General features: G+C 41.5%; 1 protein-coding gene across 1 annotated transcript; it reads right to left on the minus strand.

Moving 5' to 3' along the window:
- Positions 1–3,854: 3,854 nt before the first annotated feature.
- Positions 3,855–11,374, minus strand: CDX4 (caudal type homeobox 4). Its single transcript, XM_008703050.2, has 3 exons — positions 10,873–11,374; positions 5,206–5,351; positions 3,855–4,061 (listed from the first exon to the last, which is right to left on the minus strand). The coding sequence occupies exons 1-3, from the start codon at positions 11,372–11,374 to the stop codon at positions 3,855–3,857; spliced, it is 855 nt and encodes a 284-aa protein (XP_008701272.2).
- Positions 11,375–17,510: the final 6,136 nt, after the last annotated feature.

A 17,510-nucleotide genomic window follows, 5' to 3' on the forward strand; every position in this document is an offset into this window, starting at 1 on the left:
AAAGTCTTTTGAGACCAAAGGACTGAATATCACATTAGTGGTACTTTAATCTCCAAGAAACCAAGAGAGGGAGGATGTGTCTGTGTGTGTGTGTTATTTTGTTTAGTAGTGAGGAAGAGAAAAAGTATTTGGGTTTTTTTCCAGTATGTCATATAGAAATTAAAGCTAGAATAGCCGCTTAAAGCCAAGTCAAGTACCTAGACTGTAAAAATGAAATGGCAGAGACCCTTATTAATGAAGTGACCTAACCAAAAATTACACAACCATTTAGTTGCAGAAGTAGGTAAACTAGAATTTCAGGTCTCACTTTCCAATTTAGTGCTTCTTTTCCCGTACCATGAGAATAGCTACTTTTACTATTAACTTAGAGTATGGATCCCGAAAACACACAGTAGAGCACTTCTTTGCTTTGCATTGATGCTCGTACTTGAAGATTCAATGCTCACATACTCCACTTTCCCTCTACCCTCCAAACCCATCTGCACAGTATGAGAAACCCACTGATTATCAATTATTGGTGTCCTTCAGTAGCATATTCCAACATTAATATAAAAGAAAGTGATCCCCACCTGGAAGGGTAAACCTAAGTTACCTAAAGTGACTATCTCAAAGACTAAATCCTCTAGTGAGTTCCTCCCTTCTGTATTGTTATCAGAGTTGCAAGCACTCTGCTGTATTTATTTGCAGCTTTCTTAAGACATAATCAACATACAGGAAACTGCATGCATTTAAAGTATGAAAGTTGATTGGCTCCCTGCTCAGTGGGGGGGTCTGCTTCTCCCTCTGACCCTCTCCTCTCTCATGCTCTCTCTCTTTCTCATGCTCTCTCTCATCCTCTCTCTCTCAAATGAATAAATAAAATTTTAAAAAATTACTTAAAGATTTGGTGTGAAAACATGTTTTTTAAGGAAAGTTTTTTCTCTCATAAAATGGCATGAATTTGAAAAGTAATGAAAATATGAAAATCCGCATAATCCCACCGCCCTAGCTGAACACTCTTAGTCATTTGGCTCATTCTTACTCCTGCTTCTTACCTCACCAGAAAAATTATTTCTTTATTGAAACCTAATTTAAAGATTTATTTATTTGAGAGAGAGAGAGAACACTAATGTGGGGGGCAAGGGGAGAGGGAGAGGCAGACTCCCTGCTGAGCAGGGAGCCCCATGCCAGGCTCCATGCGGGGCTCTATCCCAAGACCCCGAGAACATGACCTGAGCTGAAGGCAGATGCTTAACTGACTGAGCCACCCAGGCACCCCTATCGGAACCAGCTTTAAATGCAGCTTTTGAGCTTTGGTGTTTAACCTGCTTTTTTGTACATACTTCCGAGCACACACCACCATAATATAGCCATAAAAGCATGGGGTATATATTTTTCTCAGGTCTCAGAGAAAGAATTGACATGTCTTCTTGGAGGAAGTGGCTGCAAAATGCTATTAAGAACAAAAGCTTTGTATTGTGGTTCTGTTAGCAGGTTCTAGAAAATTAGAATCTATAAAAATAGAAAAATGTTTCGTCTCTGTGGAACATAAGTTTATAGCAGGAAAGAATAACCCCAGAGAAATCCAACTGCTATAGCCAAAGATATTCTTTTCCTTTGGTGAGACAGTGTTAAGGACGAGGAACTAAGTACCTATGTACACTCAGATCTTAGCTTCCTCATCCTTAAAATCCCCACCTCTCTCCACAATAGATTGGAAGGACTCGTTTTAATGGTGATTTTCTTTTGTGCAGCACTCCAGATGGCTTACTGGCCAATTAGCATGCTATATATTTCACCCCATAGTTATTGGGAGCAATGAGGTGGAATAGAATGTGTGCTGGCCTGAGAGTCAAGAAATCCTAGCACAGTGCCTGGCACAGAGTAGGCACTAAATAAATAATCATTCAATTTAGTAGACCTGTGTTCTAATCCTAGATTTTGCCATTAACTTACTGAAAAGTTGGTAACTTTTTGACGAGAAAGAGAACTTAAATTGATCTATCTTTATTACCTTTCCCCAATATGTAAACCCAGGCTGAGAAAAAAAAAAAAGATTAACCAAAGATACTTACGCCCCTCTAGTCTCTAGTTTTTAAACTACAAAGTGGGAAATAACAACTCTTGCCTATCTCATAAAGGATAAGGGTATTAGGCCAGATAATACACAAGTGTGAAAGTACATTGAAAAATATAAAATATTACACACGTGTAAGGCATTATTAAGATTATTGGTAGAAGCCCCAAATTCGCTGATGGGAAGAGTAGGTGAGCTGAAAAACAAAGGGTTAAGTCTGCATTTCTAGGTAGTAATTATCTGCTGGTGGGTACTTAGAGAGCTGTATGCAACTTCAGTGACATAATCTGATACCAAATGAATAAGAAGGGGCTTTAAGTTTGAATCCATCACTAGAGACTACAAAAGATCATTTTTATGTAACTCAGAGTTCTCATCAGCATCCATGATTGCCTTGCTGCATATGTTTGGAAAATGAATGATTGTTTATATCTCCATTTCCCTATCAGCAAAATGGAGCAATTGATATCTTCCTCATGAAAGTTTTGTGAAGATGCATGAAGGAAAGGCGGAATATAACTCCAAGAGCCTGGATGAAGATAGAAGGGTTTTTTCCTTAAATCTTTTCAAGACTAAATGACATACCCCTAGGAGCAGCCATAGAAAAGAAGCCCTTTATCTGAGATAAATTTCTTATTCTTAACCCAAACACAGGTAGTTATACTCAAGAATCTAATTTCTTAAGAATTTTGAAGATGTATCTTGAAAGGGAAAGTAAAGCTGTGCTTTGATTACTCCCCTACTTTAATAAAACTTTCTTTTAAGCCCTCTCAATTTAAAATGATTCAAAGTCCGGCCTTTGGCCACTTTGACATGCAAATAGTGTACTGGACCAACACCAAAAACTCCAAGCAACTCTACTCACTACAACCCAAGCTGTGTGTTTGGAACCTGCAAACTGCATCTCCTTGGGCCACACTGGATTGACATGACATAATGTAAGTAAAATTGAGCAGGTTTATGGTGATAGCAAGGAGACGCTCTAGACCTGCACACTGTCCTTGTGCTTATGTTAACGCTGACTGCCACTAAGTAGAGTGAAAAAACAAAAGGGGATTAGAGTTTGTTCTCTGTGTTGGAGAGCTGCCTTTTTAATGACTCAACCAAGCTGGGCTGTATTGTTCTAGTCTGACTTCATTATTTTGGCAAGATTTGAAATCAACACTATAGGTTGGAAGTTCTGAGATGAGGTAATTGATGCCAGAAAATGATTGATTGGTGAACAAAAATAGTCTTTCCATTTATTATTTTTATTAATCAGTGATAATGGATTCAGAATCATCTCCTGCTGATTTTTAAAAATTTGTCTTGTTACAAAAATGCTATTAGCTTTTGAATTAATCACTTGCAAAGGTAGCTACAGATGGGTAAACTTCTGCTTACCTCCCCCCCACCAAGACAGCATAAAAGAACACACCCAGCATCAAATAACAAACACAAGTACACATACACAAATATGCCTCCTTCCTGAACTGTTTTTTACAATTTGCTCACAAGTAAGTTTCTGAAATTGTGAATAGAGTTGCAAAGGCCTGTGATTGTAGCTTTTAATTATATAGCTCACCACCAAGTTCCTAAGTGACTGCCACATAGCATAGCACATGACAGGAGTTTTCTGAGGATGGTTTCTAACAGTAAGTGATCTCTCAATTATCTTCAACCGTAGCACATCCACTTGTTCTGAATACTGCCTTATGAGAAATTACATCCTGTCCTAATTCCCCTGCTGATATATCTTAGAGACCAAGAAGACAATGCTAAAGGATGGGGGACTTTCCATTTCTCTTTGCCTTTTCTTTCATTCAGAGACTATGACCTGCTGTATCTCAATAGGCTGAAATCTATGAACAGCAGATGAAGTGGTGAAAAAAGTGTTAGGTAGTTCCCCAGGGCTGATGGAGCCAGAATCACTTTGTACTGAGCCTCCACTGTTCTCAAACTGGGAGATTTTCTTTTTGATCATTTTTCTCTCCTTGGCTCTGCGATTCTGAAACCAGATTTTCACCTGAAACAAAAAATGCTTTTGATTTAGTGGGGCATCATACCAAATGCAGTTTTCACAGTCATTACTGATATTGTACAGGGATTTTAGCATTTACAAAGCCCTATCACATGTATCACTTCATTTGAACCTCCCAATGACCTTGTGAAGTATACCTTTTTAACAGGTTAAAAAAAAAAAAAGCTGAGACTGAGAGAAGGAAAGTATCTTGCATGAGATGAAATTTTGAGGTCAAATCCAGGGCTACTGATTCTAAATGCAGTGCTCTTTATATTATACCTTATCCACCACCTCGGTTGCACAGGTAGAAATAAATGAGAGAGCAGCCGATGCTGAGGTGTGGTGATAAAAAGGATAAATAACAAAGGTGATTACGATCTGTCATTAAAAGTTACTTCCTAATAATAAGTTTAATGAAACATAGAACGAGGTGAACAAGGGTAATGAAATACTATATCTCTTGCTGTGATACCAGTGTGCCTTCATACCTGAATGAAATACAAGCTGCTTGGGAAAGGTAACACACTAATGGACTTTCTAATTCTACCATTCTATGATTCCAGGATTACTTCTAGACTTAAGTGAAAAAGCATAACATAGTTGTGTAATGTCAAAGTTTAGGTAAATGGAAACAATTGATCCTTATCATGCTTCATTGAGTACCTTCAGTTTTTTAAATTTGAGGCAGGCATCGTAGAATTATCAGACCATAGAAAATTAAATTTCCTACCCTGAATAATAGAAAAACTTGGTTCAGGTAGCAGCACTGGTGTTCAGTTACTATTATAGTTTGACTGATGTGAACCAGATAATTGCCATGATTGCCAAATTGCCACTTCATACATTGGTTGTGACTACTTGGGGAGTCAATCAAGGTTTTGACTTGACTGACTAATTCTACGTAATTCTTCACCTCCTATGTCCCAACCCTTTGCTTCTCCATCTGCATATTGCCCGGCACATTCAATTATTAATAAACCCACTGACCAATGAGACTAAACTTCCAGTAGGAAGAATGTGGGCTTTAAAAGAGCTTGGAAAATGTCTTGGTCTTCTGTTTTGCTTCCACTCTTGCTTACAGACTTCCCCCAAACCTCAGCCTATTGAAATAACTGTTTAAGACATGTTGGTTGTACTTCCAGTGTACCTGTCTTTCAGAAAGGCCCAGGTTGACTGCCAGTTCTGATTTTCTCCGAATGGTGATATATCTATTGCAGTGGAATTCCTTCTCTAGCTCCAATCTTTGATGATCTGTGTAAACCACACGATACTTTTCTTTTGTCCTGGTTTTCCCTGTTAGGGGAGAAAGCAATATATTTACTCATATTTTACTTCTTTGGAGATTGTTTTGGTTGAAGGAATCACAACTACTGCTCCCATCCTTATCTATTACTTTCAAATATGTAACGAGTATATTTTTTGAACCAAATATACTATATTTCCACTTTTCCATTAAATTCTTTGTCATCTGTGGCTATATCTATATCTATATAAAACCTATCACACCACCACTGACCTACTTACACCAAAGCATTTTATTTTTTTAAAGCAAACACTTAATCCATAATTTTCATTCCCTTCCCTTCCCACTAACATATAGGAACAGCACTGGCAGTAGTAGCAACGTATAGCATACATACACTTCCTTTATATTTTATGCAGTTCATTAATACCATCTCCTATTGAACCTCTCACCTACACTTTTGAATTATGCAGAATATATCTTTTTTAAAAGATTTTATTTATTTGTTTGACAGAGAGAGAGAGCACAAACGAGGGAGTGGGAGAGGGAGAAGCAGGCTCCCCACTGGGCAGGGAGCCCGACATGGGGCTCGATCCTAAGACCCTGGGATCATGACCTGAGCCAAAGGCAGTTGCTTAACCAACTGAGCCACCCAAGCGCCCCTATGCAGGATATGTCTAATCCCCATTTTGCCAATAAGAAACCTGAGGCTCAGTGTAGGTAAATAACTGGTTGTGTGCTAGTGAGCTGAAGTGCCGGGACCCAAACACATACCTCTGATTCCCAGTCCAGTATGCTAAATGTTATTCCCAGTTTAAATATGCTATGAAGCATAAGAATGGCCCAAGTGTGGCAAACTATTCTGTGATCCTGACATTATTAGTTACATACATTCTAGTTACTTATATATTCTAGAGAGAATTTTGTTTGGATAATAATTTAAAAAGAAAACATTTATTGTCACTTAGATTCTGTTTTACGATAGCCCCTATTATCTTACTAGAAAAAAATTTTGTGTGTGTGAGGGTCTTAAATCAACTTTTATTCCCAAGTGGCTGATCAATGGGGGAAGGAGGAGGTGTTGACTTAAGCAGAATAAAATGAGTATTCTAGTATTCTTTGAAAGGATATACAAACATTTGCTTTGTGTTACAGCATTTAACTAATTTCTCATGCCCTTCCTCAAATAGTTTTATTCTTCCTTTCAAATTTTCCAAAGGTGATTAGGAAGCTTCCCTTTCTTTTCCATTTTTCTAACTCCCTCCAGGATCTTCCTCCTTTTCTCTATGGCATTTGGCAAACTGCTTCTGATCTTCCCTGGTTGTTTTTGATGTGAGGTTTTGGGGAGCGATCTGTAGGACAAAGTTTTCTTTAAAGTGGTTCTCTAAACCCCATTGAGGTGTTAAGATGCAGCACAGGCCTAACAAAGGAGCTACATAGCATCAGATCCCATCCTGAACCCTTTACATTCAGGAACACCAGCCAGTTGGTTGGAATTTACAAGCCCTAAACAAATGTCAGACACGCTTTCATCTTCAGGAAAGAAAAAAAGGGACACGAATGTAGAAATAAATTCTGGATGAGAGATATGTTTTAGTATTAAACTTAATGGCTGAATAACTCATGGACTAATGAACTAAACAAAACTTGTCTCCCTGAAAATTGAAAATGATGAGCCCTAGTCAGTTAACCTACCTGGAAGACCCAAACTTTGAGCTGGCTTTTAAAATCCAAACAGAAATCCAGGAAACCAAGGGTCTGGCATTTGGTTAGTTACAAAGGCAGAATGTATATTTGAGATCACAATGAAAACTCTGAGGTTTTTTTCTCCAGAACCTCATATCTTAGGATCAAAAAATATTTTTGAAGAGATGTTTCCTAAAACACTTTCTAATCCCAAAGTAGCTGAGTATTTAAATTCTCACTTGAGGCAGAAGTTAAAATTCAACTTATAGCATGTCTGTGCTTTCTACTCTTTGATAATCAGTAAATATAACCAGACTTCAAGAACTCTGGAAGGTTGCAGTCCTTCCCCACCCCCATTGGTCATAAATTCCCCTCTTGCAGTTTCTTCTAAGGACAATAAAGTCAAGACCAGGCCTCTTTATTTGCCATGAAAATCCTCACCCTTTCCGGCAATATAACCCCTGAAGAAAGGAGGGATGAGGAAGAGCCAGGCTGCATATCAAAGCCATGTGAAGTGTTAAAGAGAGTCTGTTGCCTCAATCTGACAGACAAGACCTCAAACCTCAAGAAGATGTAGCTCAGGGGAAATATTGACTGCACATTTTGCAAAGAGAAATGAATTCCTCCTGTGTCCCTCCTCCTGAACTCTCTTCTTTCTTCTGTCTCATTGCTTCTGCTCCTTAAGTGATGAAATGGGACTGAATGGGATTTGGACATCTTCTACTAGAGCATAACATCCACATAATCATACCAAATCAAAGCAAAGAGGATGAGAACCAGTTTCCTTCTATAGGGAATACAGTGCAATTGACCCCATCTTAATGACTTTCTATCTTAAGATAATCCTTTGCTGCTTTTAGTCAAAAATTGCATACCAATTCATTTAAAAATTGTCCAATGAAATGGCCAAAACCAAGGAGCACAATGATAAACTTCAAGAATTATTAAGCAACTTATTTTCTGAAGTGTCTTAAATGAGTAAAACCTTTTAAGTATGACTTCCTCAGTGTTTTGTCCAGTGGCTTAATCAGAATTACTCAGTTGCTTCCTTCTCTCCCCCTTTCCCACTCCTAACAAAAAAGCCTTTCTCCAGCTCTTCTTAGATTATCACCTTGCCGAAACTCATCCAAGACACAACTTTGGGTAATAGAAAAGATGAAAAAATAATTCCTAGCTGCAATGCACTGACAATGTTTAAAATACAAAAATACTAAACTTTTCACAGAACCTTTCTGTAGGTTCCTCTTTGTGTAATCTTTAAAATGAGATATGTATTGGACCAGACCCCTTAGAGAACAAAGTGTAAATAAAAATATCTTTCTTTTTAATCAAATCACCTAGGGGACAGGCATTTACTATGTCAGTGCCCTTTCCTTAGAAAATCAAATGTGATAATAGTCAGTATGAAATGTTTCTGATTATTCCCTAATATGTTTATGTTTCTTCCTTTAGCTTAAGGTTACTTAAAATAGTCTTCAATCATAGGAAGACTTTTATTTGATTACCTTAATCAGAGAGGGGTTACTTCCATTTCACAGTTCATCTAATTATCTTCTCAGCCATAAGCCAAATGTTGTCTGACACTACTACAGACTGAAGTAGAAAATTTAGGAGGATCTGACTCATTCATTCATTTAACAAATATTTGTTTAACACTGTGTACTAAGCATACAAATGGGTGCATTTGGGTTCAGAGTGGTCCACTGAGGTGATCAGCTTAATTTTTTTGTGTGTAATTCATAACCTGAGATCCGTAGAAGGACTTCAGTGGATCCATGCATCTCCCAAAATTATTTTTAAAATGATGTGTGTATGTGTATGTGTGGGCATGTGTGTGTACACGCACATGCGTGTGGGTACAAGTATGTATACTTTTGTGCATTTTTCTGGGGAGAGGGTTCCCTCTTCTCATTATATTCTTGAACTGCTGCTAAATCTGCACCTCAGGCTACAAGCATATAGCAAAAAGATAATTTTAAATTAAAATGAAACAAAGATTGACTCTAATAAAGCCTCATCTACAAGATAAGCTGCCAGGAGTCGGAGGGGTTCCAAAATAATTCAATTTTAAATTTCTTAATAGAATTTGGAGAGAAAACCTTGTGAAGGTAGCATTATACAGCCAGGTTTAAAAGTTTGTGATGAAGATATCACAAACTAAGGAGTCCCTTTCTAAACTTCTCCTGGCACCAGCATTACCCAAGAAGGAAACCCAAGCTCATAAAAGCAAATGCAAATGGAAGACTTTTAAGCAGAGAAACCTGTCATACTTTCTCTCATAAACAAAAATTCAAGACTCAAAATCATTTCTTTTGTCCTTCCTCTCCCCCATTGTTCTCTCTTCCAAATATACTAATGACTTTCCTCTTCTAAAGTGTTTCAAAACATAATCGTGAACTGGGAGCAGCTATTTTTTTGACTTTTATGTCTTTTGCTGATCTTAGGGCTCAGTAAATGGACGTTAATCACAACCCTAAGATGAGATGTAATAACAGCCCCAGGAGTGCCCCACCTTAACCTCATTTTTTATTCTACTTCGCCAACTGACTTACCCATATTTTTAAAAATGAAGATTTTCTTCCAAACACTTTAAACCAAGTGTTTAAGCTCTACTCTTAATTTGGGATTGCTACCCTAGTAATGTCCCAATCAACCAGAACTGCCTCCTTCTGGCTAAGAGTCCTCCTAATGGTAAAAGTTGGTCCCTTCCCGCTCTCCTGCCTTTGCTTTTTGAAGGGAAGAAAAAGTCCAGAACTGTGAACAAAAATACAATCATTATGGACAAATGCTATTGAAATTCATTTCCTCCTCAGAGGGAAAGAATGATAGAGTCAGATTTTACCATTTTTTTCTAATGACAGGGAGCGATAGGTTGGAGTAATAAAAATGTGATAAAAAGAACAACTACAGTTGAATACAAACATCTCCCCACCTCCCCCCATCCAAGATTAAAGCAGAGTGCCCATTTCCCCTGCCCTGGGCTCCCAGCAGCCACCCACTGGCTTGTTGGTGCCAGCGTGGGTAAGCATTAGGCTGGAATGTCTGGGCCTTCCTGCACTCCATTACAGACCTGCATCCAGCCCCTATGTCTCCAGAAGACTTTCTGGACAGTTATGAAGTCTCTAACCACCTATTAGTGCTGGGGCCGATATTCCTGCATGCCCAGGGATGTCTGAGTCGAGTAGCTTATTATGTCCCAGCAGTGTGCTCTTGCCTTCTCACCTGACTCAACACCTCCATTGGCAGAAAGGACGTTGGAAGAAGGCAATGGGTTTGAGTCCAGCTTGCCTCTGCCAACTTGGGTGAAGGAAGCTGCAGCTTCCTTGAGAGGCCAGGATGACAAGGCCATTTTGCCACTGGGGCTTTCGTGGCTTAACTGGAGGGTCCATTGCTAGCCAAACACCATGAAACCAAAGTTGAGTATCACCAGCTTTTGAGGGGAGCAGACCTGACCAGAAGGGGAAGGGTTTTAAATGGAAATGGCAAGTAGCAGTGACAGCACTGGGACCCTGGCTATCCTCTTGCCTCATTTGCCCACTGATCTTTCCTGTGCATCTGTTTTCCCATCTGGGCATCTACAGAGTTGGACCCTGATCCTTGTGGCTCGGTGTGTCCATTGTCCACCAGCTTGCTCCCTGGACACATCAGGAAATGATGAAAAACACTCCTAGCGTCAGTTTGGTTCCAGGCACTGCACTCTTCCGGCTTTGAGCAGAGGCACATACAAGGGAGGTCACTAATGGGAGGGGATCCTGGGCACTCAGCCACGCAGTAGTCCTCAGCTAAACTGTCCCTGGAGAAGCCTGAGAAGTAGGAGGCACCCAGACCAACAGAAGTAGAAGCCAAGGAAGGAAAAGTGTGAGGGCATTGGGATCGATTACTCACCGGTCACTTGTACGGTCTTGCGCATCCACGCATAAGGGCTGTGGCTGCTTCTGTTGGGAGAACTGGCATCCACGGCGTCGGCATCTATGGGGAACAGTGACCCGCTGGCTGGGGCTGGCAGGCTGCCACTGCTGCTTCCCCCGCCCGCAGGGCCCAAGTTGCTGTATTCCTGACAGCCAAAAGCGGAAGGGCTCGAGGTCATGTCGTTCATGGAGACCGTGCTCATTGTACTGGATGGCCCGGGGTATATATTCCAGTCTTCTCGAGGGGGACTATAGGGTGAACCCCAGACCCCCAGCGACGGCCCGTGAGGCTCCATGCTGGGCACATGGGGATACCCCATGTAGTGCGCGTAGGCAGGGGCCGCTGTGAAGTTGGAGGCTGGCAGGGGACTCCCACCACTCCCAGGGCCGCCAGTCCCGGCGGTGCCGCCTCCCGCGGGGCTCCTGAGAGTGCCCAGGTACATGCCTGCTTCTTTTTCCAAAAGGCAGCTGCTGTACATAGTGGCTTGGGTATGAGGAAGGAGCTCCCTAAGCCATTCTGAAGTTCTTGTAAGGCCCCAGCCCGACTTTAAGAAGCAGCAGGGAATCAATAGATCAGTCGGTAGCTGTGCTGCACGCCCTCCTGTGCCTCTCAGACTACTCCATTCGCGTTTTCTACCCGTCAGGTTTCCAGGTGACTGGTAACCCGGTATAGATGGGCCACCAATGGCTAGGCTGACGTCAAGGGGCTTCAGGCTTTTACATAGCATTTGCATTCAAATGAAGGGCCATTTCACTTTCACAGGGACTTGTTCACTCTGCGCTCCCTCTCCCAGAGCTCCCAGGCCTTTCTGTCTCATCTTTCTCACTTTTGTCCATCTGGTCCCCATAGCACTAGTTCGTGCTTTTGGAGGCAGGAGTTCCTCCGGGGGTTTGTGACCAGTTCCCTCCAGAGTGAGATGAAGACAGGCAGAAGCGGGGCCAAGTCCTGCTCTTTGGGATTCCGTCCTTACCCTGGGGCCTCCTCTTTCTGCTGAACTTCCCTTGCTCAGCCCAGCCTGCCTCTGTGGTATCCCCTCTGCCTACATTCCCCTGCAGGGGTACTCCACTGGAACTGGCCCAGGATACCACTGAAAAGAGTTTTCCCTTCTCCGCCTTGCTCCCTCCCCCAGGCGGAGGGCTTTGTTTCTAAGAACAGATTCATTTCACAAGTATACATTTTGTGTCTACTGAGTGCTAAGCACTGCTGTAGGCACTGGGGATACAGCAGTGAACAAGAGAGAAACATTTTTTAAATAATATTTTTTATTATATTATGTTAGTCACTATACAGTACACCCCTGGTTTTTGATGTAAAGTTCGATGATTCATTAGTTGCGCATAACACCCGGTGCACCATGCAATACGTGCCCTCCTTACTACCCATCACCAGCCTATCCCATTCCCCCACCCCCCTCCCCTCTGAAGCCCTCAGTTTGTTTCTCAGAAGAGAGAAACATTTTTGCTCTGCCTTCTTAAAGTTACTTTCCAGGGGACGGCAGGCTGGATTAATTGGATGTTTTACAAATATGCACAAATTAAAGAAAGATGAAGAGGGTAGGTTATGAAAAAAAGAAGGAAAGGGAGAAGAACCATGTGAGTAATGACAGTATTTTAATGTCAGTTCACTAGTCTCAGGTGTCTTTCTATCAGGTATGACTTCTGCCTCAAAGCCAGTGCCCCAAGGGGTCAAATTCCTGCAGTCTCAAATCCAGGACAGCCACAGCTTCCAGATTTCTTTCACACTTGAGGAAATTTCCTTTGTAAAGCTCCAATTATTGAAAAAGACATTGACTTACCAGTAGATGCCAAATGAACACAAGATTTTGGTTCAAGAAACAAGAAAACCTTCTGACCACAAAACCAATCTGTATCCCAGTGTTCTTTCCCAACCCCTTGCCTTCCCACCCCCCTCCCCAAACCTACCACAACCTTTAATCTAAGCTGTGCTCCTACTCAGGGAATGTGCTCCTCTATAAAGACCAATCCAAACTGACACGGCTATTAACTGATGTCTCTTTGGCTTTGGGAATATCACTTCACCTCTGGGAGTTTCAGAGATTTCTCCCATGTAAAATAGAGATCCTAACAGTGTCTACATTACAAGGCAGGATTTACTGAGATAATATATGCAAATTGCTTAACTTAGTGCATGGTACACAGTATGCAACCACTGTATTAATTAATTCACTAAACAAATATTTATTGAATGCTAGGTGCTGTTCTATGCATTGAGACATCAATAGTGAACAGACAAAACCCCTGACCTTATTAAGCTTATATCCTAGTGGGAAGAGACACAAATAAGTAATTACATTTTATGCTTTGTCAGATGGTAATGATCAATGCTGTGAAGAAAAAAAAAGCAGGAAGGAGGATACAGAATGCTGGAGAGGGTGGTATTGCAATTTTTAAATGTGGTGGCTTGGGAAGACCTCACCTTGAAATGACATTTAGATAAAATATAGAAGAGGTACTGGTATGAGCTATAAGGAGAAGATCCAGACAGAGGGAGCATGTGAAAAGAAAATGAAAGAATGTCTGTCTTTTTTTTTTTTTTGAATGTCTGTCTTCTATTGGAGAAACAGTAAACAAAACAAAACTGTGTGGCTAAAGAATAGATGGGGTCCAAAAGCTAAGGGGGAGTATGTCATTGTAAAGATTCTAGTTTTTGTTCTAAGTGAGGTATGAAGACATTGTAGGGTTTTGAGCAGAGGAGTGACATGATTTAAGTTTTGAAGGGCTCACTCTAGCAGTTGGATTAGGAATAGACTGTAAGTGGGTTGATTAATTAAAAGGCTATTGCAATAATTCAGGTGAATGGCACTGAGGATGGAGGAAAGTGGTTAGATTCTGAATATATTTCAAAGCCTGCTCTGGAGAAGGAGGAGGAGAAGGAACAGAAGTAATTGGTCAGCAGAGACTAATTAAAGCCTAGCACTGGGGAAAAGGGACTCAGGGACAGAGAAAGTAACATACCTGTAAGGCACTTTTTACATGTAATCTCATTTAATTTTCACAACAGCTCCATGACCTAATTTATTAGTATTATTCCCACTTTAGAGATGAAGAAACTGAGGCTCAGAGAGGTGCCATGACTATTTAAATGAACTACTAGTGTGTAGTGTAGTTAGGTTCCCATCCTAAGCCACCCTAACTGCATAGTTATGTATTTAAGTTGGAGTCAGACTAAATGTACAACCCAGCTTAGGCCTGGGGCTTGGCTTCTATTTTCTTTCTCTGCTCAGGCTCCCAGGCCTGGCATTTAATAAATACTCCTCATATCATGGACCCAGTTACCCCTGAATTATTCTCTTTCACCTATTCTATACTGAGGCAAACTGGTTTACCTGACATTTGAAAAACTACATCAGGATGGAAGCACATGGAGGATGTTTAAAAGTTAACTAACCCAGTATTATCATTTTACCTATGAGAAAACTGAGGGCCTGAGAGGGGAAGGTGTTCTTTAAGGAAGCAAATGACAGAAATGAGGTTCAAACTCAGGTCTGTTGCCTCCCAGATCAATACTCTTTCTACTAAAAAGCATCTTTGCTTATGCAATTCCCTCTGTCTATACTGTTTTTCTTTATTAAAACAATGTTCAAATTCTCCCTATTCTTCAAGGCTCAGCTCAAATGCCCCCTCCTCCCTAAAGCTTTATGTGATGATGCTCCTCTCAAAAGGCACTCTTCCAATGAGAATGAAATCTTGCCGTTTGCAGTGACATGGACGGAGCTAGAGAGTATTCTGCTAAGTGAAATAAGTCAGTCAGAGACAAATGCCATATGATTTCACTCATGTGTGGATTAAGAAATGAGACAAATGAGCAAAGGAGGAAAAAGAGAGAGGCAAACCAAGAAAGAAACTCAACTATAGAGAACAAACTGAGGGTTACTAGAGGGAAGGTGGGTGAGGGATGGGTTAAATCGGTGATGGGAATTAAGGAGGGCACTTGCTGTGATGAACACCAGGTGATGCACAGAAGTGTTGAATCACTATATTTTACACCTAAAACTAATATTATACTGTATGTTAACTAACTGGAATTTAAATAATAAAAACTTAATTAAAACATTTTTTGTTATTATGTTCAATTAACCAACATATAGTGAAGAAAGCACTCTTCCTGAATTCCATTATCAACTTCCCTCCTTCATTAACTAATATTATTCTTGTCTACCTTAGAATTATTTGGGGTTCTATCTGAATCCTTTGGAATTTGAGCACATTAAAGGGGTATGAGGAAGCATGTTTGAGCCTACCAGAGTGCAGTGTCATGCAGGTGGTAAGATCTTGGGAAATATTTGTGTGCTGAATCAATAAATGACCTTGGAGCTATAAACTGGAAATCATCATTTTGACCCAGCTCCAGGGATGTCTAGAAGAGAAGCCAGTAAGAACATTGTCCAAGTGCTTGGCAGAACTTGACTTCAGATTACTTCACTTTATGATTTGTTTGTTTCCAGGAAGGTGGGAGTGGATTGGGGAAGTAGAGAGTCAAAGGGAGGTTCAGTCTAGTTTATTTGACTGGAAATTTTGATTTATTTTTTTTAAAGATTTTATTTATTTATTTATTTGAAAGAGAGAGAGAGGTAATGAGAGAGAGCATGAGTGAGGTGCGGGGAGAGGGAGAAGCAGGCTCCCCACTGCCGCAGGGAGCCCTAGGCAAGGCTAGATCCCAGGACCCCCAGATCATGACCTAAGCTGAAGGCAGATGCTTAACTGACTGAGCTACCCAGGTGCCGCTGATTTCTTTCTTTACCTGAAGATTAACTGGAGAGGCTGCCTCACTGAAGAAACTAGAGTGGCCAGCAGCGGGAGTCAAACTCCACAGTCTGAAGATCAGGGCTCAGGCCATGCAAGGTTATTTAGTTCTTCTAGGGAGTGATCTTTTAGTTTTCCTGAGACTTAGAGAGGCATTGGTCAAATAGGGCCTCTGTTAGACATTCCCCTTCCACTGCCTAGATCTGGGCTGATCCCCACAGACCAGGTAAATTATAAGGCTTGTGGGAGATAATGAATGTGAAATTGCTTTGTGAACAGCATGGTACACCTGTGATGGACTGTGGGGATCTGGGTAAGCCTTTTCTTTAGTAGGCTTAATGCTGGGAGGTTCTCACAGGAAAAATAGGACTGACAATAGAAATCACTTTATACAGATGTTGGGAGAATTCAGTGCTCCAGTCATGTGCTCAATGACCAGCCATTATTATTACCATCCACAGAGTGGCTAGGACTTCCACAGGGCATGGACCTACTGTGCCTACTCTAGCCCACATCTATGCATGGAAGGTGCTGATATTGGGGAGAAGACCCAGAGCAGTTTAAACATCTATGCCTATTGCCTCTCTAGTCAAACTTTGCTCTCTGGGCTTTAAAAATAGCTCCCCTCCACTCACCCAACCCCATCTCCCTCGCTTAGTTCTTTGGAGCCTTAGTGACACCAGTGCTCAAGTCTTGGGCAGGGAAGGGGCCTTGTGTTCTTTCCATCCATATTTATCATTATGATAGGCTTTTGTACTTCCAGGGCCAGACGCTCTGGAGAATGAGAACCACTAGGCTCCAGGCCTGTCCCAAAGCATCACAGTGGGGGCAGGACAATGGTGTATCTTGGTGAAAGATTAAGGTTCTTTCATGGGAACATGAATTTAGGGTTAGGGTTAGGCCAGGGCTCTGTACCCACCCTGCCCTCAGGACTAGCTGCCTGGTTCTGGGTTGGGAAGAACAAGAGGAATAAGGAAGCTCCAGGGCTCTGAGATGGAAGCCAGAAGACTGCAACAGAGAGAAACAGGCTTCTTGGGCATCCAAGGGCATCCTTGACTCTGGAAGAGAGAAGGTGTATGTAAGGAGGCAAGTAGGGGACAGTGCCTAATACCAAGATTCCGAACATAGGAAGTATGGGTCAGGGAGGGCTTTTATAGAAGAGAGAGGGAGAAGGAAGGCAGAGAGGCCAACCAAGAATGAAGAGACTGCAAACCCAATACTCTGGAATTAAAGGGAATTCAGACTGAGTCTGAGAGGATAGGGGAGGTTAATTCTCTGAAAGAAAAAAGAGAAATAAAAGTCCTGGCAATCTGCTTTGGGAAAGAGAACAGAAACCCAGTTCACGGATCATATACTCCAAGCCAGAACCAGTGCTGGTTTCCTTTCTGATGTGAATTCTCATTAGGCTCACTACAGTCAAAAGGGGTAGATGGTATCAGTCCTGTTTTATGGTAGTGGGGGAATGGAGGTAAGAATGGAGACTCAGTGAGGTTTAGAAACCAGCCCAAGGTTAAATACCCAATAAGAAGCAGTCAGTAGGGAGGAGTTAAGATGGCGGAGGAGTAGGGGACCCCTTTTTCAGCCGGTCCCCTGAGTCGAGCTGGATAGGTACCAGACCAGCCTAAATAACCACGGAATCAGCCTGAGACGCAGGATGATGCATCTGGATCTCTACAAATGAACATCTCCAGCGCTGAGTATTGAGGTACGAAGAGGGGAGCTGTAAACCGTGCACGGATATCGGAAGATAAACAGGGGAGCACGCTGCGTTGGGCGAAGCGGCAGCCACCTGCACGGGGAGCGGGCGGACTCACAGGGCACCCGCGAGAGAGTGGACTGAGACCGGTGAGC

This window comes from Ursus maritimus, assembly GCF_017311325.1.
Source record: "Ursus maritimus isolate PB19 chromosome X unlocalized genomic scaffold, ASM1731132v1 scaffold_X1, whole genome shotgun sequence".
Taxonomy (NCBI): Eukaryota; Metazoa; Chordata; class Mammalia; order Carnivora; family Ursidae; genus Ursus; species Ursus maritimus.